Source organism: Gobio gobio (genome assembly GCF_949357685.1).
Source record: "Gobio gobio genome assembly, chromosome: 22".
Taxonomy (NCBI): Eukaryota; Metazoa; Chordata; class Actinopteri; order Cypriniformes; family Gobionidae; genus Gobio; species Gobio gobio.
The window spans coordinates 42,052,287-42,077,173 of NC_137118.1; the positions used below are offsets into that span (position 1 = coordinate 42,052,287).

The 24,887-nt window shown below is 37.4% G+C and overlaps 1 protein-coding gene across 7 annotated transcripts; it reads left to right on the plus strand.

Moving 5' to 3' along the window:
• The first annotated feature begins 757 nt into the window (after positions 1-757).
• Positions 758-24,871, plus strand: rilpl1 (Rab interacting lysosomal protein-like 1). 7 transcript variants are annotated; one of them, XR_013815516.1, is made up of 10 exons: positions 758-1,307; positions 5,178-5,328; positions 8,745-8,863; positions 13,059-13,304; positions 13,910-14,080; positions 16,095-16,249; positions 16,732-16,836; positions 19,543-19,630; positions 21,944-22,500; positions 24,392-24,871. XR_013815516.1 is itself a non-coding variant. In XM_079803860.1 (9 exons), exons 1-9 carry the CDS (start codon positions 1,020-1,022, stop codon positions 21,947-21,949), a joined length of 1,329 nt encoding a protein of 442 aa, XP_079659986.1. In that variant the 5' UTR covers positions 797-1,019; the 3' UTR covers positions 21,950-22,936. The 7 variants fall into 7 exon arrangements, 4 of the variants coding, with proteins under 4 accessions (XP_079659985.1, XP_079659988.1, XP_079659987.1 ...); XR_013815518.1 differs by lacking the exon at positions 19,543-19,630 and having other exon boundaries at positions 797-1,307; XM_079803860.1 differs by lacking the exon at positions 24,392-24,871 and having other exon boundaries at positions 797-1,307; positions 21,944-22,936.
• The last annotated feature ends 16 nt before the right edge of the window (positions 24,872-24,887 follow it).

Consider the following 24,887-nt stretch of genomic DNA (forward strand, 5'->3'; position numbering starts at 1 on the left):
GTGTGGTCCGATCAAACAGACAAGCTACTGAAGCTTTTGGGGAGCACGAGTTTTAGGTGTTTACTTGGCAAATTCAATCCAATCGAGCATCTGTGGGATGTGCTGAACAAACAAGTCCGATCCATGGAGGCCCCACCTCGCAACTTACAGGACTTAAAGGATCTGTTGCTAACATCTTGGTGCCAGATACCACAGCACACCTTCAGGGGCAGGGCTGTTTTGGCATCAAAAGTGGAACCAACACAATATTATATATTTATATGAATAAATATATTTATACTTTTGTATCTGAACTCTTCATATATATATATATATATATATATATATATATATATATATATATATATATATATATATATATATATATATATATATATATAAACACACGTGTGTGTGTGCGTGTGAATCCACTTCGGTCAAAAATGAGATAACGATACTGAGTGAATGCTCTCTGCATATAGTATATACACACACACACATATCCACACACATATAAAAATACACACACACACACACACACACACACACACACACACACACACACACACACACACACACACACACACACACACACACACACACACACACACACACACACACACACACACACACACACACACACACACACACACACACACACACACACACACACACACACACACACACACACACACACAGGTAAACTTCCCAAGAACTATGGTAAACAGTGAGTGACAGATATTTTGTAGGTCAGTGTGTGGCGCTTGACAGTGATTTCACAGCGGCCTCAGCTGCCACTGCTGTGCGCATGCGCAGTAGATGAAGCCGCTCAGAGGAATAAATAAGGGCAGGGAAACCGAACCGCAATGGGACAACTCTTATCTCGGTCCAATTCGGCCTAAAAATATCCCGAAATGGCCTTTGTCCTTGACGGGGTGTCATTAGCAAGGTTTTAGAGGGATTTTGGGATCTGTTTGGCTACTGAAAGGGGCTGAGAAAGTTTAGAAGGAAACGAACTTCAGGGACACACAGAGACGGTCATGGAGGATTTCGGGTCGGCGCTGGAGAAGAACGTGGCGGATCTGACCGTGATGGACGTGTACGATATCGCCGCTGTGGTGGGCCAGGAGTTCGAGCGGATTATCGACCAGTACGGATGCGAGGCGCTGTCCCGCCTCATGCCCAAAGTGGTTCGGGTGCTGGAGATCCTGGAGGTTCTGGTGAGCCGGAACAGCATCAGTCCAGAGACCGAGGAGCTGCGCCTGGAGCTGGACCGGCTCCGACTGGAGCGGATGGACAGGATGGAGAAGGAGAAGAAACATAAAAAGGTGCTTTTATAGACTAGACTAGAACACACACACACACACATATATATTTATACAAACAAATATACATATAATTTAGTTTATTCAATTATAAATATATTACATAAATATATTAAAATTGTTATATTTATTATATATAATGAATATGGTAATTTGGTTACACTTTATTTTACAGTGTCCTTGTTACACGTTACATGTATGTACAGTAACTTATGCATAATTACAAGCAACTAATCATAAATCAAATCCTAACCCTACAGTTAGTACATGCAATTAATAAATATCACTCAGTACTTAATAATATAATTACACTGTAACAAGGACACATTAAAATAAAGGGTAACACATTACATATGTTACATTTACTTACCATAGTAATAACAGTAAATTATGCATAATTACATGCAATGACACCTTAAAATATAGTGTAACCAATAAAGTGTAACCGGAAATGTATAATATATGTAATTGCTATTCATTAATCATTAATAACATATTATATATACTGTTTTCTTCTACTACTTCTGCTACATCACATCCTATGGTTATTACATTTGGTGGATGAAGTGATGTTTCAGAACAAAGCAGCTCGTACATGGGAAATTCTGAGTTCCTTTCCTGGACAGGAAATGATGGAACTGAACCACAGACCATCATGTAACGCCGTTGTCACATATGAGACAAATACAATCTTATACGGTGGATGTCACCGCTGTTCTAATGAAAATATGCTGTGGTCATTTATATAGATCAGTGACTGTGGCAGTAGGCACTATAATACAGTGCTTCTACTGTGGTACCTTGACGTTTACTATGGTACTGAGATTGCTATATTCATATATTATATGTTTATTTACATGGTATTTTGTGGTGCTGAAGAATACCATGTCCATGTAGCACATAAAAATCTCACATAATATAAGAGTTGAGAAATGCATAGCATATAAGCAGACATATGAATTATTGTCTATATAAACAATATAGAATGAGGCAATACAGTATATCGATATACAGTAGTTTGATATGAGCGCATCTGAAAAAGAGCACACAAAAAAGAGTATGTTTTATATACTCTGAAAAAGAGTATATTTTACATTTAGCTAATATTTGTTATTTGGACAGTAAATGTGCGGTATGTAGAACTTTAAACCTACAAGTGAGTGTATTTATGATAGCAGTGCCAGTTACTGTAAAGTGACTATTGTAATGGACTAATTAAATAGCCTAATATAATTAGTCAGGGCTCGACATTAAGCATGTTCACATGCTTGTCCTTGGGACAATTAAATCTGTCATCCACTTGTCCGAGTAAAAAAATTTTGTGTGCGTTGTAAATAAAATTTATGCTGAAGCAATATTCTCACCAGTGTTCAATCAGCTTTGACATATGCATATTTGTGATATTTTTACCTTTTATACAGGGCATTTTCCCCTAATCTTAATAAATATAGGCTATGATTCAGATTTCCTTTTATATTCTTAAATGGGATCAATAAATTAAATTAGAAGACGACACTGGCAAAATTAAATAATTTACACTGAAAAATTTCAACTGCATTAAATAATGTTATGAGATTATTTTAAATATTTTTTTAATATACAAAATAAGAAATGTTGGAAAGATGAAAATAAACCACCAGTAGGTGGCAGCAGGTGACCCTCTGAATGAGTGAGTCATTGAGTCGATTCGTTCAAACGCTGATTCATTCAAGAATGAGGCTGCGCGAGCGTCAACAGTGCAACGCGTCATTCAGGGGCGCCGCTAAGGGGGGGAAAGTTAGGACGACACACTCTTGGGGCCCCCAGAAATCAGGTTTATTAGTACTAGTAATAGTACTACTTTAATAGTTAGAAATGATAAATGTATAATCTACCAAAACAAAATTATGGCTTATTTCTGCAAAATTCACGGAGCTTCCTTTACTGTAATGTTAGCGCTAGTTGCATATAGCAAACCACTACCTGGTAGTCTATTCAATAGGTTACGTTTTTCACCACTGAAAATGAAAAGAATGTAATTTAGTTTTTTGTAAATGTGACTTTTATAATGCATTTAACGTCAAATAATCAACAACAACAAAAAAGTAGGCACTTAAAGGTTTCTATTGATAGATATATTTCTCACGTCAGTCTGTTTGTCATGTTTTTGTTGTTTTTTTGTTCCTTTTTGCGCACGTGAGCCAGAAAGAGTTTAAAGGAGATGGAGACAGAAAAGTGCTTCCTGTTGTTTTCTTTACTTTTCAAAAGCATGTCATTTTGTAGTAATTTTGAATCTATACAAATAAAAATAGACACAACCGTTTTGAATGATGTACTCTTCTGTATGACCATAAACAGAGTATTAAGTTGTTTCCACTGCTGAGGGGAAAATCCAAGTGATTGCGCCGGCACCTCGCGCACATGCATAATATGTCAGTTTCTAACTTCTAGCACTGCCAGTTTGACATTGCAGCCTGTTGATTATCAAAATAAAATAGCCTGCAGAACTTTTATATGTTCAGTTGACTTTGTTCACAGCTGCTGAGCGTGAATTCCAGCACAATGCTTCATAAAATGCGAGATAAGATGTGTAGCTAAACGTAACAGCTGTGTTACGATATAAGTTTTAAATAATCAGTTTGCAAAGACTGTATCAACCAAAGCTCATCTTGGGTTTGGGAAATATGCAGGTCAGGAAGGATAAGGTGACTGAGAGAAGAAAGAGAGAAGGTTATGGAGATGAGAATCAGTATTGTGCTATTTAACACAGATATACATATATATAATTAAATTGCAGACAAAGATTTTGGATTGCTAGGTTGGCTTGTATGTTTGGTGTGGTAGGGGGCCCAACCTCATATTCTTTCATAGGGCCCAAAATTGCTAGCGGCGCCCCTGCCGTCAGTTCATTATACATTATTATCATTCACTGTCAATTGCCACTTACAGTAATGAATGCAGAATCATTCTTGCATTTGGGTGATTCCCTAGTTATTTTTGTTAATGACGTTTTATCAGGCTACTTGTTCGTCGGGCAAGTAAAATTCTCTTTCACTTGCCCCTTCAAAAAATCCACTTGTCCCGGACAAGCGGACAATCGTTAATGTCGAGCCCTGATTAGTTATTATACATTTTCAGTTTTAGTTCATTACATTTTACTTATGCATTAAAAAATAATTCGTTTGTTTTTAGATTCGAATGTTACAATGTTAGAATGTAATGTGATTTTAACCCTATTTCTGCACAGAATATCATAGCCTACATGGTTATATTCACTATATTTGTTTTCATAGCCTTCAATATGAACACTGTTTGTACAAGGACAACACTGCGCAGGATTGTGAAAATAACATAATAAATACAGAATTTATAAATATTTTAGAATAGGGCTGTGAAATTGATTAATCGCATCTAACATAAAAGTCTGTATTTACATAATATGTGTGTATATTATTATATTTAAATATATCATATATATTTCGGTGCGTGTCTGTGTATATACATATATATACAGTATACACACACAGAGAATTATATACACACGTATTATGTAAACACAGACTTTAATTGATTAATCGATTTTACAGCCCTATTTCAGAATTTAAAAAACACCGAATTATCTAAATAGAGAAATGTAGAGAAAAATAGAGAGAGCAAAAACACAAGATATTTATATATACTGTATATTGCCATTCAGCCCAAAAAAAATAAATAATTTTTGGCCATATGCAGCTTTTGTCCTTCTGTGAAGATGTTATTATGCTCCTCCTGCTTTGTGTGTTTTTGCTTATTGTTTCAGACGTTACGTAACTCCAGTGAAGGTCAGTTGTTAAATTTACACTCATGGATATTTTATGAGCCGCTTCTGAAATGTGTGTGTGTGTGTGTGAACAGGAGCTGGAATTGGTGGAGGATGTGTGGAGAGGAGAAGCACAGGATCTGTTGTCCCAGATCGCCCAGCTGCAGGAGGAAAACAAAGCGCTGCTCAACAACCTGTCCGTCAAAGAGTGTCCGATGACGGAAGAGGATATACAGAAACAGGAAGGTAGTGCTAAAGCTCAGTGTTCATTCTATATTCTATATCCCACAATGCACTGCGCTCCACTTGACCTTCCATTTCCAATGTGATTAAATTCGACCTCTTTGATCAGACTTCCAAAACAATATTGTCACACAAAATTGTATTAAAAACACAAAATATGTAGTGCAAGTATTTGAAACATAGCCAGATGCTGTTTTCCCAGCATGCCTGTGCCGGATACAAAGCAAACACATGTGATCATGCCCATAGGAATTCTCACACACATTCTTTTAGCCTTTTAGGAACTGACACAAATGCTGCACAAAGCGCCCCTTCTCCATGTGACAGAGGACGAGGCAGGGCTCATTACTGCATGAGCAGCACAGAGACTCCACAGTGCCCCTGACACACTCACGTGCCCGATCCGCTGCCGTCAGGACAGTCTCTCTCTCAGTGCTGCTAGACGAGTCTGATTCAGTGTCAAACGCAGAGCGCAGCTGTTTACACAAACATTCCAGCGCCGCTCTCAACACTCATTTAAACATACAAAGAGCCGTTTGAAGAGAATGCAGGAAATTACTTGTATCATAGGCTCCGTACAATAATATTCTAGGTTATTTACAGCACCTGTAACATGCTGGTGATTGCCACAAATATTCTGACAAAAATATGTTATGAATGTATATATATTTATAAATTAATTTATTAAAGATTAAAGATAGATAGATAGACGGATGGATGGACAGACAGACAGACCGATAGATGGATGGATGGATGGATGGATGGATGGATGGATGGATGGATGGATGGATGGATGGATGGATGGATGGATGGATGGATGGATGGATGGATGGATGGATGGATGGATGGATGGATGGATGGATGGATGGATGGATGGATGGATAGATAGATAGATAGATAGATAGATAGATAGATAGATAGATAGATAGATAGATAGATAGATAGATAGATAGATAGATAGATAGATAACAGACACAGACAGGTAGGTAGATAGACGGATGGATGGATGTACGGACAGACAGACAGACAGACAGATACAAACAGATAGATAGATAGATAGATAGATAGATAGATAGATAGATAGATAGATAGATAGATAGATAGATAGATAGATAGATAGATAGATAGATAGATAGATAGATAGATAGATAGATAGATAGATAGATAGATAGATAGATAGATAGACAGACAGATACACAATGATAGGTAGATAGATACACAATGATAGGTAGATAGATACACAATGATAGATAGATAGATAGATAGATAGATAGATAGATAGATAGATAGATAGATAGATAGATAGATAGATAGATAGATAGATAGATAGATAGATAGATAGATAGATAGATAGATAGATAGATAGATAGATAGATAGATAGATAGATGGACAGACAGACAGACACAAACAGATAGATAGATAGATAGATAGATAGATAGATAGATAGATAGATAGATAGATAGATAGATAGATAGATAGATAGATAGATAGATAGATAGATAGATAGATAGATAGATAGATAGATAGATAGATGGACAGACAGACAGACAGACACAAACAGATAGATAGATAGATAGATAGATAGATAGATAGATAGATAGATAGATAGATAGATAGATAGATAGATAGATAGATAGATAGATAGATAGATAGATAGATAGATAGATAGATAGATAGATAGATAGATAGATAGATAGACAGACAGACAGACAGACACAGACAGGTAGGTAGGTAGGTAGATAGACGGATGGATGGTGAATGGATGGACGGACAGACAGACAGATACAAACATATTTCTTTAATATAGACATTACACAACTCTGCCTTCACGCAGTTGATTAACAAACTATTGGTTTGTTACATTCGCCTTTTATCAAAGCCAATGGTTTTAAATTGATCAAAAATTGGCCAATAAATACCGGTGGCCAATACATCGGTGCATCTTTAATATATAAAAATATATACCGTTTTTAATGAATTGTAACAATGCAATGTTGTGAGAACATGTACATGATGGACGCTCAGGACAGTTGATGGGCCAGTGCTGCATCGTCACAAACGTTTGAGCCTTTCCAATTTAAATGTGTCCAGAAAGCGTGTCTCAGACCTACAAGTAAGCGTGCAAATATTCACACAAAATTATGTTAAAAAAAAATTGCCTGTCTCCATGAGTATCCTAGTAATCACAGTCGGTTATCACTTGAGTGAACGTAAACAGTTGAGAAAGAAAACACATGTACAGTATCAATGGATCTGTGCATTCGCTCTTAAAGTGACAGCAGCCTAATATCCTGTGTTTTTAAAGTCCCAGTGAACCGGAAGTTGCAACTGATTTTATTTCAGCGCTGTGACGTATTTCCAAGTGAAACGGAAAATTGAATAGAGGGCAGGGTTTTACTTCAGCGCTCCTCCTCTCCATCTCTCGCTCATAGCAGACTAACGGTTGGAGGGGAGTGGTTAAGGATATTCAAACCCAAGCCGTCATCGAAAAAAGGAACGCCATTCCAGACCGGAAGTTACTTTTCAGATTTTGATTGAACATTACCACGGCAAACAATTATTTTCTGTGCATTAACTTGCACGGATTAATTGTTCACCCTAAGACCTGTAATGTGTGCTAACAAAGTGAATTTTGATTTCATGAGGAACAAAAGGACAAAGAAAAAATATCACTCACTGCTCTTGACTGAATAACTTTTGAAACTTTAATAAGGATTCATCTATGTTTAATTTATACAGTGAAGACTATCCAGTGTTATTTATTTTACATTTGATTACCTCATTCAGTGTTATCTGAAAACTACTGTTACTTGTCTTTTATATTGTTTTAAATTTATATTAGTTAGGCTAGTAGTTTTAGCTGTGGTATCAAAATTGGAATAGAGATTTGTGAATTTTAACTGGTGTCTAAAATTTGGTGTCCGCACTGGCTGTTTTTGCAAAAACAGTTTAATATATTTATGGCTGGAACATTTTCTTAGGACATCGACTATTGGCAGGAGTGGCAAAAAGTTTGTTTTAGGCCCTATATAATTAAAATTGAATAAGTTGTGTGTATTTAACTCTGAATATTAATTTAAGGCTGGCAACACATTATATTTCTAGGTCATGACAAACGTGAAGTGCGTCAGTGGTTGTGTGTCAGATGCTCTGCACAGACACAGATCTATTTTAAGAGCAGCAACATGGGCACTCAGACAAGAAGTTATTTGCTTACAGTGTCTATCAGACTTCTTGTGTCTTTCCAGTGACCTGGTCCATGCAAATCAAGAACTTGACCCCGAAACGTCCCGCATCAAAAATGCCCAATATGTTATCGATTAAACATGCGTTATATTTTGATATTCCTTTGAATGCCAGTTCTCTGTGTAGTAAATGCAAGCATGTGCTGTTTTTAATTCTTCATTTGTGATGCCAGGCATGACTGAGAGGGAGCGGCAGGTGATGAAGAAGCTGAAGGAAGTTGTAGATAAACAGCGAGACGAGATCCGCGCCAGAGACCGTGAGCTGACACTCAAAAACGAGGATGTTGAAGCGGTAAGGAGCTATGTTCTTCCAGAGCAAAACCTGTTACAGCACTGGTTTTAACTCAAGAGAACAAGACACAAAGATGTCCAAGTCTTTGGGCCAGATTTACTAAACAGGGCAAATTAGCGGGAGAGCGCAATTCCAAAAAAGCGCAGATGGGGGTGGAAAGTTATGCGCGTGATCTACTGAAGATGTGCAAATTGAAGAACACAGACCAACGCAATCTACCAGTTAGCATCTGGTTTAAGATGTGCTTTTTTGGGGCGGTAAATAATGGCATAAATACCAGTTCAGTCAGGTCCACTTAAGTCAAAAACACCATAGACAAACTTTTAGTCAATTTTTTCATTGCCATATTTTGCAAAGATTTACATTTGCCGATATGGCTCTGTTCTAAATTCCCCATCCTTTTCATGAGCTCCATGAAAAGCCAAGACAGGGACCCCTTTAAGCAGTAGTAGTCGAGGTGTAGCGATGAGCTCCATATGAAATGCTAAATATAACACGTTTTAACATCACCATATGAATGAAATCCCCTTTAGATCGCGACAGGAAGCTAATAGAAACACTTGATGGTGGTCTAAAGTGAAATTTTGAGTGAAAGTGTAATTTTGATCTTTTAAATTGTGTTATGTAGCTTTATGCTAACTGTAGCTCTAATGCAAAGCAGTGTGCAGTGGAAGCAGCCAAGCAGTAAGACTGAACTGAAGCTGCGCTTAAAGGGATACTTCACCGCTGGGAAGATGAATGTCAGTGTTTCCCCTACCATTGTTTTGGGGGGGCGCCCCGCCCTCCCAAAACGACCCCCCGCCCCCCCTGAATGAATGACAAAAAATATTTGTCATTACGGTCGACAATAAGAATTGCCTGATGGTTCAGTGCCAGCGTGAAAGACACTCCTAGAGCTGCATCTTCACGGGAACTGATCATTTGCGCATTTTTAAGCCTTGGCAATTTAAATATTCAAGCGCTCATAGACGAGAAAGTGTCTCTCAGTTTGATACTCGCGAAGGACAGCAACAACACACGCACGGCCACGCGTCTCACAGCACGCGAATAATCACACAAAATTATATCAAAATGACTGTCTTGTTGAGTATCATCGTAAACATAGTCGGTTAGGTCTTTTAAATGAACGTAAACATGAAATTTGCCAGTCACCGCCAGCATTTATGGTCATTTTCACAAGTTTTAATGGCCCACATAATATCTAAACATGCAATATATCAAAAGAAAGAACAGACCCACTGTTTTATTCCAGCTTCATACATTATTTTTTTAATCAACACTTGAATGTTGCAAGTTTCATGAAAAAACAACATTTTGAGCATAAAGCTGAAAAAATCACGTTTTTGTAAAAGACTAACGTTACGTCCGAACGATGAAAACACAGATGTTGTAGATCGAGTCCATCAACACCCCAAAGCCTCACAGTCCTATAACTCGTCCTGGGTTGGCATTTCATTCAATAACATTAGACAGTTGTGATTTATATGCTGTTTAATGGTGATGATCGCGTTATTTTACATATGCATCTGCTTGTGATAGCGCACGTTCCTGCTTCTTCGGCTGTGTTTTGATCAGGAGATTCTGTTCTCGTGCAGCAAATGCGCTACAGCGCCCCCTACTGTATAACAGTGAACACACATGGAAAGCCGGAAAATATCGTCATTGGCTATCTAAATATTGAGATAACAAAAGACAAAAAAAAAACTACTCACTGCTCTTGACTGAATAACTTTTAATAAGGGTTAATCTGTATTTATATGCAATGGCATATACTTTTATGCAGACTATGCAGTGATATTTTACATTTGATTACTATTTTTGTACCTGACAATCTAGTTTAGACCTACATGAAAATAACTGTTTATTTAATTTGTATATGTTTGTTCTGCTGTATTTATTTGTGCTTTTGCTCATAATTTGATTATTTGTTCTTATTTTATTACTGACGGTCTTTAACAATATAAAAAATATATATGAGTTAGGATATTAGTTTTTAGAGTCATAACCTTATTTATTAAGCTTATATGGCTCAAAAACAATACTAGGCCTATTTTATTTTATCTGTCGTTTTTTTTTTGTGGTGGGGTCAGTGAAAATTCTGAGCCCTGAAATATATTCCCCCCAAAAAAACAACAAACACAAAAACACGGATTTGCGTGTAGAACTTTAATGGTAAAAATGTAAAAATGCAATGGAGAAGGTGACGAACCTAAACAGGCAAAAATTAGGGGTTTTTTTCTTAAAAGCAACAAAATCCAGAGCAACAACTCAAGCAAAGCCAACCTCTGTTGTGTTGTAAATAGTTGTGTGATGTATAAATAAATGTTGTTTATATTTATTTACCAAATTAATTAATTGTCTATGGCAACACCACGTATCCGTAACACTCCCACTCCGCGACACTAGTAGTCCCCCCCCCCCCCCCCCCCAAAGCTGTAAACCTAGGGGAAACACTGAATGTGTATTTAAATTGGGTCATTTATGTAGTAGAAATGTAAAATTATTTTAAAAGTTGGTGCCTTCTAGACTGAGAAAAGCCAGAAAATGTATTTTTGGCTCATGTGGATGAAAGACAACAACTCCCAGAATGCACTTGATTCGCTGTCCTAGGAGGCCACTCCCAAGCCACGCCCATCGGTTACATCACTTGCTCACCGTGGCACCACCCCCACCGCCGTTTTTATTTTTATAGTAATCAAATAATTTAGTTCAGTTAGAGAACAGACACTACAATTAAAAACTAAACGGGTCTGCTCAATACAGCACGAGCCGAATGAGTGTCGCAGCAGTCAGATTTCATTCATCACGAGAGCAGCTGACAGACAAGATGATTGCAGAAGATTTGGTTTCAAAGCGAAATGCGCCTATTTAAGTGAGTTTGTCATTGTACCGTTTTGTTGTTGAGTTTTTCATTAAGAATAATAGGCTAATGTACCCACAGTTCAAGCAAACCCTTCCCTGAATTGGCGCTAATTCTAAACCCAAACTAAAATGAGCATGCCCGCACGGGCATTCATTCATGGCTGCATTGTCATTCATTCACGGGCTCACTGTCATTCACTGTGTGTGTCCAGTAGGGCGCGTTTTCAGTTCATGCCTATCGAGGCTTAACTTTTATAGGAATTCATTGAGATCACCCGAATGCCCGAGGGGCCGTGCTCATTTTACATTCTGTGAGTGAGATCCCACCCCCTATGGGCAGGTTGAAAACATGCGGAACTAGCTCTTACTACTGGTTGTAGTCTCTAGCCAGACAAAAAATACAGAAATCTCTCGTCTCAGGGGGACATGAGGGAGGGAATCACGGTCATTTGAATATAATATCGGGTTTCTACTGATACAAAGCTTAAAGGGATAGTTCACCCAAACATGAAAATTCTGTCATCATTTACTCACCTTCAAGTTGTTCCAAACCTGTATGAGTTTCTTTGTTCTGCTGAACACAAAAGAAGATATTTGGAAGAATGTTTGTAACAAAGCAGAGAGAGCAACCATTGACTAGCATAGTATTTTTTCCCCTACTATGGTAGTCAATGGTTGCTCTATCTGCCTGGTTACAAACATTCTTCCAAATATCTTCTTTTGTGTTCAGCAGAACAAAGAAACTCATTCAGGTTTGGAACAACTTGAGGGTGACTAAATGATGACAGAATTTTCATTTTTGGGTGAACTATCCCTTTAATGCTAATCTGTGAAGTAACCCTTTAAGTACGGCGCACTGTTTGAGAGTTTCCAATTGAGTGCATAGGAATCGGATCAGCTGATATGGGCGGAGTTGGAATTGTGCCAATCAGCTGATAGCGGAGCTTGACTACGTGGCCTGCCTGAACTAACGCATAATGCTTGATTAAACTGACGAGTGCAAACCTTATTAAATCACCTTGCATGATTCATTGAAATACTCTCCTCCCATAAATTTTGCGTTTGAAAGGGAAACTCCTACAAGTGCAATAAGGTCAGCCGCAAAAATAACTGTGCCCACTCCTTTTCAGCGCTAATTTCTCACTGCGTGTCTTTAATAAATCCTGACAGTAGTTTTTTAACACCAAAAGAGGGTTTGCGCTGGTGCATGCTGTTAGTAAATCTGGCCCTTTGTGTGTTTTTGCTGGGAAAGTAATCAAAGTCCCATCGCTATGTAACGTACTGTTTCACTCTGAAATTCATCATATTGTGGATGTTGTTGAATTTCTTCCAGCTCCAGCAGCAGTTGAACCGGCTGATGAAGATCAACCATGACCTGAGGCATAAGATCACGGTGGTGGAGGCCCAGGGTAAAGCCCTGATTGAGCAGAAGGTGGAGCTGGAGGCGTCTGGTCAGGCAAGACAGCAGGAGCTCGGCAACCTGCGACAGGAAGTTGCCCGTCTTAGGGAGCGACTGAAAGAGAAGGGCAAGGCCAGTGCTGAGACAGAGGAGCCTGTAGGGCCACCCTCACCTGCACAGGTACATGAATGTAGATGGATGTTGCATCGATTGTGTTGGTTTTATACATGCATATTATTTAGCAACTCATGAAATCTTCTGCTAAGTGGGTTATGAAATTTTCCATTGCGTCTTTGCTTGATTCCAATGCATTGAGACACTTCAGTGTTCAACTGCAGCATTTCTATTTATATTTAAAGGAAGTAAGTGTGATCTAATGCACTGGAATGTTCACATGGTGTCCATAATGAGTCAGAATGAAACATCAATGAGTCACAGTCACAGAGGAACCAAGGATGAGAAGAAAAGTCAGTAGACAGTATATTTGAGGTGCAGCTATTTATTAATTAGGGCTGCTTGCATTTAAACAGATTGTTTATCAGTAAATTATGGTGAAAGACCTATTGCATGGTACATTTGCTCAGACATCAAATTCAGATGAGATTTAACAACACAGAAATGATTTGCACTTATGCATGAAATATCAAAATTGGAGATAATTTGGAGATATTGTATTTTTGTAACTCTGATTTTGTGCACAGTTGTTTATTTGAACTATTCACCCGAACAAACACTCCAGATAAAATGTTGGTTGCAATTTGCAATCCACATGTTTGTAACCACAGCCGACTAAAGCGGCCCAGTCCTGGGGTCAGGATTTAGCTTCTGAGCTCCTTGCTGGGGGCCTGGAGATAGAGGAGGGTCCCCTCCGTTTCATCCCCCACGCAGGGGCCCCGGGAGCCCTGACAGATGACAGTGAGGAGGAGAAAGAAGACGAAGAGGCTGCGTTTTTATTGGTAACCCTGCAGCGGCAGCTCCTAAGGATAGCATGGAGTGTAAACTAACACCTGACCCATATCTGCGACTGTTTGCACGAGTCACGCTAGGACGAGTGTGCGAGAGTAGTGCACTAATCGCTTCAGTCGTTCACACAGATACACACTCATTGTGAAGAGCATCAGCTGACGAAAGCCTAGATGTTAATGCAGCCTGCATGTGTGTTTGTACTGAACGCAAACCATGTGACTGAATTAAATGTTAACTCGATGATCATGAGATCATAGTAAATCACAACAGAGAGCTTGCGGTCTACTGTAAAATGAAGCCACGATCATATAATGTTGTTCATTTACATTTACAGAGTCAACATCAGAGTCAACTGTCATAAACTTACAATGGCCATATGATATGAAAACAAAAAGGATGTTGTGTGAAAAACCACACAACTTTTCTTTTTTGCGGACATTTCCCATTGAAACAGGAAGAACCAACAGCTATTCGTTATTTGATTTTTGTTTTTCTTGAAATAAGTCTCTTTTGCTCACCAAGGCTGCATTTATTTGATCAAAAAATACAGTAAAAAAAGTAATATTGTGAAATATTATTACATTTGAAAATCACAGTTTTCTATTTGATTATATTTTCAAATGTAATTTATTCCTGTGATCAAAGCTGAATTTTCAGCATCATTACTCCAGTCTTCAGTGTCAAATGACCCTTCAGAAATCATTCTAATATGATGATTTGCTGCTCAAGAAACATATTATCAATGCTGGAAACAGTTGTGCTGCTTCATATTTCTGTGGAAACAGTGATCCATATTTTTCAAGATTCTTTGATGAATAGAAAGTTCAAAGGAACAGCATTTATTTAAAATTGAAATATTTTATAACATTATAAATGTCTTCACTTTTGATCAATTTAATGCGTCTTTGGAGAATCAAAATATTAATTTATAAAAAAAAAAGTCTCACTGACCCCAAACGTTTGAACTGTTGTGCATATGTAAAGGTTTATTAACTTTTAAGAAAAAAATCAGTTGTCAAATATGAACTAAAAGCCAGCAAACTCTAATTTTAATTTGTCTTGTGGTGTGTTTTTTGATGTACATTAACGGCAGTGAAATCAGGTGATATTCGTGTCTTTTGAGGATGCTCAGGGGGGTATTCCAGAAAGCAGGTTATGTGACATACCCGGGTATGATTAAGAGTAAGCAAGCGGATAACCTCATCTTTCGGTTCCAAAAACGGAGGTAACTTTTAGGGTATGTAAGTAGCCATAGCAACTCATTCTCTGAACATAACCTGCTCCAGAGCAGCTCATGTTCCAGGGTTAGTTTGCTTAAGAGGTATTCAGATGTGTTTTAATATAGTTATTAATATAACCAAATTAGTTTCAGTTATGTAATATACAATATTATATATTAATTCTAAAGAATTAGAATAAAAAATGATAACAAGGTAATGTTTAAATGTAAATTAAATTCAAATATATTTATTATTTATTTATTGTCATTTCACACATGGATCTGCATTAAATTAATTAGCATCAAACAAACGATATAATCCTTATGCTCAGTGAATAAAGATTACTTATTAAACGAAGACATTAAAAAAATAACTGCATAACCACCAAAAAGGTGGCGATGTGCACTGAGTAGGTTATGTAAATCGGCATTAAACAAAAAAAGAAGGAGGTAGTAGAATGGCGCGCTCTTTCTTAGCGTCTGTTTCCATGGTGAATCATCGATTCATTGGGAATGTCTTGTCTGTTCACGCTTAACATACTCTGAGTTGTCCGAACTTACTCCCGGACTCGTTTTTGGAACCTGCATACCTCGAGTACCTCAAGGTTTGGGTTAATCAACCAAGAGTTCAAGGTATATGTGGCGGTAAGTTAACCTTGCTTTCTGGAATACCCCCCTGATAATGAAGATGTTTGTGTGTCTCTAGTTTAAAACTCAGCAGCCAGTTGCTCTGTATGAAGACTGTATGAATTGAAGTGACCGTAAGTGTTCCTCTCATTCACCAGGAGGCGCTGTGTGATGATGACATGTCCACTCTAGATCCAAAAGACCCGAACCGCCCGCGATTCACCCTGCAAGAGCTGCGGGACGTCCTGCATGAGCGCAATGAGCTGAAAGCTAAAGTCTTCATGTTGCAGGAGGAAATCGCCTATTACAAAAGGTTAGCCATCTAAATTTGTACAATTTGGTCAGTCACATGTATCTGTTTTAAGAAATTTCATACATGTATTTCATGTATTCATGAAAAATGTTATTAGTTATAACAAGTAATATAATCTATGTTATATATAGTTTTGTTTTTTTATAGTATATATGACTAAATGAGTATATAATAGGGATGCACAATATACTGGCCACCATATCGGACAATATATGTTCATTTTTAATATTATTGTAATATTATCCAATAAGAACATTTGGCCGATATATTAAAGCTGTCATTTAGGCTACATAAAATTATAATGACATTATCATTATAATTTTGTGCTTTGGACATGGCTTTTATTAGTGAGACTTTTGTTTTTGTACTCAGGTACTTATCGGCTATATAATTTTAAGAATTATCTGTATCTATAAATTGTTGTATCGGTGCATCCCTAGTATATATAAAATAAATGACCTATTTTTTAATCACATTTACAGTGAAGAACAGGAGGAGGAAACAGGCCCGTCCCTGCCAGACCCCTCTACTACCTTTCGACCAAGCTCGCGCTCCAACTTTCAGCCTGAGTCAGGGATAAAACGACTGTGCGTACTGCTAAAAGAGCCAAACATCTACACACACTTGCACATACATATATTACAAACATATTTAATCCTTTAAATCAGCATCATTTTGGTCTTGTGTTGGGAGCGCACATATGATGCCCGGAAATGTTGCTTAGGTTTAAGCATAGGAACAGAGCTAGTGTTATGAGCATCGAGGGTAATGATTTAGAAGTTTATGCATTTATTTATTTATATAGCACTTTTCACAATACACGTGGTTTCAAAGCAGCTTTACAGAAAATCATGATGTTAATGTTTATAATATCTTAATATCTTCATGCCATGGTCGCATTTAACAGATTAGAGCTGGGTGATAAAATAGTTTTGCAATGACACAAGCAATCAAGCTGTTGATATATGCTATATAGTACAGTATATATCACCCTATGTGAGTGTACTGTATGTATGCAGATAAAGTTGGACATACTTATAATATCCAATTTTATAGGAAGAACAGGGTGGTTATATAGTTACATTTTGCAGGAGATAAACTATCAAGCAGTTGAGATTTGCTATATAGTATAAATCGCTTTATGTGAGTGTACTGTATGTATGTGAATAAAGTTTGAATATAATATACACTATATTGCCAAAAGTATTGGGACACCCCTCCAAATCATTGAATTCAGGTGTTCCAATCTCTTCCATGGCCACAGGTGTATAAAATCAAGCACTAGGCGTGCAGACACTTCTACAAACATTTGTGAAAGAATGGGCCGCTCTCAGGAGCTCAGTGAATTCAAGCGTGGTACCGTGATCGGTTGCCACCTGTGCAATAAGTCCATTCGTGAAAATTTCTCACTACTAAATATTCCACGCTCAACTGTTCGTGGTATTATGACAAAGTGGAAGCTATTGGGAACAACAGCAACTCAGTCATGAAGTGGTAGGCCACGTAAAATTACAGAACGGGGTCAGCACATGCTGAGGTGCACAGTGCGCAGAAGTCGCCAACTTTCTGCAGTCAATAGCTACAGACCTCCAAACTTTGTGTGGCCTTCAGATTAGCTCAAGAACAGTGTGTAGAGCTTCATTGAATGGGTTTCCATGGCCGAGCAGCTCATTTAAGCCTTACATCACCAAGTGCAATGCAAAGCGTGGGATGCAGTGGGGTAAAGCACACCGCCACTGGACTCTAGAGCAGTAGAGAAGCCAGGGTTTGGCAGTTACCAGGAGAACGGTACTTTCCTGACTGCATTGTGCCAAGTGTAAAGTTTGGTGGAGGGGAGATTATGGTGTGGGGGTTGTTTTTCAGGGGTTGGGCTTGGCCCCTTAGTTCCAGTGAAAGGAACTCTTAATGCTTCAGCATACCAAGACATTTTGGACAATTTCATGCTCCCAACTTTGTGGGAACAGTTTGGGGATGGCCCCTTCCTGTTCCAACATGACGGCGCACTAGTGACCAAAGCAAGGTCCATAAAGACATGGATGAGCGAGTTTGGTGTGGAGGAACTTGACTGGCCTGCACAGAGTCCTGACCTCAACCCGATAGAACACCTTTGGGATGAATTAGAGCGGAGACTGCGAGCCAGGCCTTCTCGTCCAACATCAGTGCCTGACCTCACAAATGCGCTTCTAGAAGAATGCTCAAAAATTCCCATAAACACACTCCTAAACCTTGAGGAAAGCCTTCCCAGAAGAGTTGAAGCTGTTATAGCAGCAAAGGGTGGGCCAACTCCATATTAAACCCTACGGATTAAGAATGGGATGTCATTAAAGTCCATGTGCATGTAAAGGCAGGCGTCCCAAAACTTTTGGCAATTATAGTGTATATCCAACTTTACATATAGAACTGTCCAATAATACAAAGCAAATATTCAAAGTAACTTGCATCGCAATCCAAGTATGCATTTTATCAGTTAAAACCCATGACATGCTGTTTGAGCTAAATCAACACTACTAGACAATTAAAAAGCAGTTACACATTCACTAAAATGCAGGCTGACAGAGTTTTATGACATGATATGACACATGTTGGCATCCATGTACCCTTGTTTTACTAAAATCTTAAGGCATGATCATCATTAATGCTGCCATATGCATCTGAGGCCCAGTTTACACCTGGTATTAAGATGCGTTTTGTTCGATCGGATCAGAAGTAGACGGGAGAGACACATTCCCGTTTACACCTGGTGTTTAAATCCGTCTCTTTTCAACCACTTCTGTCCTGATTTCTTCGAGGCGAGGGTTTATGAGCGGGTGAATGTATGGGCTTTTTCAGGTCTTTCCATCTAATGGACAAAATAAGCTCACGCAATTGACATATGAACGCACCGGCGATGACGGAAAAACATACAAAGCCCAGCAGCTTTCTTTTCTGCTCTGATAGTGTGTGTTAGAAATCAGGCTAGTGCGCTTCCCATAATGTTTCCGTATTAAGTCAGTAGATGGAGAGTAGATGGTCTTTTGTGGCTGTTTGAACACATTCGATCACATGAGCGTTTACACTATGAAAGCAATCCAGTCGGATGCATTTGTCAACCTCTGGTCAAGAGTTTAGACCTGTATTTAGCGTCGTCCACTTGTGATCCGATCGACCGAAACACATCTTAATACCAGGTGACAGGGCCTGAAATGCTGAAGACTCAGCCGTAGGGGAATGTCTTTAGAAACAGGACACTACAGGTGGTTCTGAGTGTATCTTCTCTTTGCTCAACTCTCCATATCTGTGCCTCTTTGTAACAGGATCTTCACAGCCATTATGCCGATGGTGGCGGCTGGGTTGATTCCAGATGACCCCACTTTACAGCCAATCAGACGACTTATTTCCCTTGTACGACCTTTTGGTGGTTCACCTTTGTGTTCTTTGCTGTTTTAACACCTTTATCCTCCCTGCATGTGATGGAGCTGCATGGCCCCCTCATCTCACCCCCCTCATTAGAGCCACTGAACGTAACGAGCACATTCTGATTGGCTGATTGTGGGGCTATCTGTGCGACCAATCAGCAGGAGGATCGTTAGAATCAGCCAGTCAGAATCAAACTCCCGCTCACTCCTCTAACACTCGTGCTGCTCTGTAACCAATTATATAACATTGTGTCAACTAAAAGAGTGCTTTATAGATGCGTAGGGAACTTGAACGCTTGATTGCCACTGCTTGTGTGAGCTGAAATGTCAAGCAAGTGTACAAATACACAAACACACAGCAAACTAAATATTTTTGGTTCGTGAGATGCTTTCTGTAACTTAGTTTATATATCCAGAAAGACTTTAGTGATGCAGTAGGGATCCGGTTATGGTAGTGTAATACATGTCTAGCAAGATATTATATTTGTGTAAATGGGGGGAGAAAAAAAATAGTACTGGTCAAAAGTTTGGAAATATTACTATTTTTTAATGTTTTTGAAACAAGTCTCTTATGCTCATCAAGACTGCATTTATTTGATTAAAAATACAGAAAAAACTGTAATATTGTGAAATATTTTTACAATTTAGAATAATTGTTTTCTAATTTAATATACTTTAAAATATAATTTATTTCTGTGATGTGAAGCTGAATTTTCAGCGTCATAACTCCAGTCTTCAGTGGCACATGATCCTCCAGAAATCTTTCTAATATGCTGATTTGTTATCAATGTTGGAAACAGTTGTGCTGCTTAATATTTGTCGTCGTGGAACACAAAACCAGTCATAAGGGTCAACTTTTACATTTTTACATCATCTGAAAGCTGAAGTTTGTTATGATAGAACAACATTTGGCCGAGATACAACTATTTGAAAATCTGAAATATGGAGAAAATCACCTTTAAAGTTGTCCAAATGAAGTCCATAGCAATGTAAATTACTACTACTACTAATTGTTTTATATATTTACAGTAAGAAATGTACAAAATATCTTAATGGAACATGATCTTTACTTAATATCCTAATGATTTTTAGATTTTTGGCATTAAAAAAAATCGATACTTTTTAACCATACAATGTATTGTCTATTGCCACAAATATACCCGTGCGACATATGACTGGTTTTGTGGTCCAGGGTCAAATTTTTTTATTAACCTGTGATACTTTTTTCAGGATTCTTGATTTTTTTTTTTTTAAAAGAACAGCATTTATTTAAAATAAAAATAATTTCTAACAATATACACTACCGTTCAAAAGTTTGGGGTCAGCAATTTGTTTATTCTTTTAAGAAATTAATACTTTTATTTAGCAAGGATGCGTTAAATTGCTAAACAGTGGTAGTAAAGGTTATTATATTGTTAGAAAACATTTCTATTTTGAATAAATACTGTTCTTTTAAACTTTTTATTCATCAATGAATCTTGAAAAAAGTATCACAGGTTACAAAAAAAAAAATTAAGCAGCACAACTATCCAATATTTATAATAAATCAGCATATTAGAATGATTTCTGAAGGATCGTGTGACTCTGAAGACTGGAGGAATGGCTGATGAAAATTCAGCTTCACATCACAGATAACAATTATATTTTAAAGTATATTAAAATAGAAAACCATTATTTAATTTGTATTAAATTTTATTAATAATATTTCACAATATACATTTTTTTTCTGTATTTTTGATCAAATAACTGCAGGCTTGATGAGCAGAAGAGACTTCAAAAACATTAAAAATAGTAATGTTTCCAAACTTTTAACCGGCAACCTTCAGGTCATATTTATACAATTTGTCAAAAAGATGAAAACCTATATATAGATTTTACACCAAGTACAGTGTTAAATTTAATTATTTTATTAATGCTGATTTTATAAGATTTGTTGCTCATCATTTTATTCATGCTTTTATTTTAGAAAAGCATAAATCTACAGACTTTTTTGCATTACAGTGCTGAGAATTTGAGTAGCAAATTGTCATGAAAATAATGCGAAAAAATGTAAAACTTCTTTCTACTTTTTTTAAATTCTGGTGTGAAATATAATATTACTTTGTGCAATGTAACCTATAAAATGGCTGTGCGTTATTAATAAAAATGACACTTGAACAGTTAACAATAATAAATAATTAACAGCCCCAAAACACCCAAATGTATATGAAACAATCTAGTTTATTAATCATAGTTTATGGACACAATCTTGCATGGCATTGCAAACAAATTGTGCTGATGTCCTGTCTTCCGTTCACAGGTTTAGCTTCTTTTCCCGGGACAAAACCCGAGGCTCGCAGAGGAGGATGCCGCAGATGGGCGACGGCTTCGGCTCGTGGGCGGGGAAAGATGAGGTGTACACAGAACAGGCCCAGGAGGCATTACAGCACATGTAACGAACTCAACGCTCCACTAACCGCTAACCTGCACCATGTGACCGTATGCCACGTTTACGCTCCCTTTCATGGTCAACTTTCACAGCACAACGTCTGCAAGCAGACGAGACAAGAGCTCACAAAGGGAACACGGGGGACGGGGCCGTTTAGCGTTACTGATAGATTGTGGCCCTTACCTTCACCCAAAGATATTGTGAGGGAGTTTTATGTGCCTATTTTGTTAGATAGTTAGACATTTTATTGCTATTGCAAACGACAAGTTACTGTAAGCGGACGACGCGGACGAATAGAAGATTTTAGACAGTATTCTGATGACGTTTAAAGAGAAGATGCCTTTATTAGATAAGATACATATCTATTTTTTAATTCAAATTGAATTATGAACGAGACACAATGGCAAGTAACCATGAATATGCACTTGGCTGAAGGAAAAAAGATTGTTGTTTTTTTAAATATCAGTAGCTATGCCCAAGCCAGAGATAGTCTGAAAAATATGGTGGCATTAATTTTGAATCATATTTAAACTTTGTTTGAAATTGCACACTAGCCTGATTCTTTTGGCACACTGAAATGCTGAGAATGTAAAGGAATATCTGACGTTCAAAACTTCATTTCTTTTGACATTCTCCATGGCATGCTGTAGATTATCACAGAGAATCATTTTGACTAGTCCTTCTTCAGTTTGTAACAACAGATGTTGTATTTACAGTAATGCACTTGGAATGGAAGTCTCGAGGCAAACTTTAAATTAATTTAAAATCAGAAACATTAAAAGCAGAAATGTGCCTCTCGGCAAAGTGAATTATGTTTTTGTGGGAAGAGCTTACTTTACCATTAAAAGATGTCTCTTATGCTCACCAAGGCTGCATTTACTTAACTTGATCAAAAATACATTAAAACAGTAATATTATGAAATATTATAATTTAAAATAAATATTTTCTATTTGAATATATTTTTAAAAATGTAATTTATTCCTGTGATCAAAGCTGAATTTTCAGCATCATTACTCCAGCCTTCAGTGTCACATGATCCTTCAGAAATCATTCTAATATGCTGATTTGCTGCTCAAGAAACATATCTGATTATTGTATTATTATTATAAAGTTCAAAAGAACAGCATTTAATTCAAATAGAATCTTTTGTAACATTTTAAGTCTTTACTGTCACTGCGTAATGCATCCTTCCTGGATAAAAGTATTAATGTTTTTAAAAAATCTCACTGACCACAAACTTTTGATCTGTAGTGTATGATGACGTCACATGGTCATGCTTTTATCACACATTTATAATGTGCCTACACTTTCAAAACACTGTGTAGTTTCCCTAGGGCTGCCCGATTATGACAAAAATCCTACTTGTCGATTATTCTCGTGAAATTGTAATTACGATTATCACAATTTACATTGAATTATGGTTTTGAATAGCTTTATACAATTGTTTGAAGCAACTGCATGCTATATTTTTCATAGGAAAATAAACTGAAAACATTCTTCCTGAATTTTTTTGTATTGCTTTTCTATAGCATTAAGCCTCAAATGTAAAATATACATTGGTTTGATTTCTTTTTTTAAATAAATAAAGTCAAAATATGCACGGTATTATAATGTTATACTAAAACTAAAATGACAACTAAGGAAAAAACCCTGTAGAAACAAAAACATCTTAAGCATGCAGAATAATGTTAGTGGACTTTTTTCTTCTTCTAGTAATCTGTAACTTTAATCACAATTAGAAATTCGATTAATTGTGCAGCCCTAAGTTTTCCATTTATCCCGTTGCAATGCCCATATACTTCTATTGTATCTCACCATCATACATTTTGTGCTTGTTTTTATGAACTGATGAGCAAATCAAACTTATTTTCTGTGGTAATTGACATGCCATAGTTTCTATCGGTTCTGTGTTTAAGAACCTGGATAATCTCTTTAAAAGGAACACGCCACTATTTTTGAAAATATGCTCATTTTCCATCTCCCCTAGAGTTAAACAGTTGAGTTTTACCGTTTTCGAATCCATTCAGCCGATCTCCAGGTCTCCGGGTAATATCACTGCGCCGCTGCACCCATGGTACGGCACAAAGTTCCTTGATTATTATTACGCAGGAATGAGAGTATAGTTCCTAGCCATATCGGCCTAGAAAAATCACAACTTTTCATTTTCCGTCGGTCTTAGTACACGATGTGACTACAGAAAAGACTAGTTTTAAATAGGAAAATTATCTAAACTCTTTGGCCATTTTAGAGCGAGATGCTAACGGTCTAATCAGATTCAATGATCTATGCTAAGCTATGCTAAAAGTGCAGACCCGGAGATCGGCTGAATGGATTCGAAAACAGTAAAACTCAACTGTTTAACTCTAGGGGAGTTGGGAAATGAGTGTTCTTTTAAACCCTGAAATCATGACAAAGTTTTATGCGTCATTAATTGTTTCTGCAGCACATTAAAGCAGAACAATAATAATAATCCATAGTTTACTGGCATCTGGCTGAACTATCACATGGCCAAATGTCATTCACCAGCGGTTTTGCATTGCTTGAATGGTGCTTTCACTGGCAATACTAGTGTTTAGAGAAAGCATGGAAATGCGTGACTATGGTAAAGTGTGTTGATAAAGGCAGCTTTGTGAGCACGAAATTCATGCCCGTGGGCCTTAATTCAGCTAGTACGCCACTCGACGTGATGGCAAACTCCAGAACTGAGAATGAAATCCAGCGACAACTGGATCAAATGTATCATGACGAAGGATTATGCATAACTCATCTCATTGTGTATTAAACTATTTTATACCATGCATTGTCGGAAATGAC

What these genes read in the sequence shown, in the direction of transcription:
- rilpl1 (XM_079803859.1), top strand. Translation starts at nt 1,020, where the DNA reads ATGGAGGATTTCGGGTCGGCGCTGGAGAAGAACGTGGCGGATCTGACC. An exon ending in AGGAGAAGAAACATAAAAAG is followed by an intron (nt 1,308 to 5,177) that starts GTGCTTTTATAG and finishes GTGTGTGAACAG; the next exon opens with GAGCTGGAATTGGTGGAGGA. An exon ending in GAAATCGCCTATTACAAAAG is followed by an intron (nt 16,250 to 16,731) that starts GTTAGCCATCTA and finishes TCACATTTACAG; the next exon opens with TGAAGAACAGGAGGAGGAAA.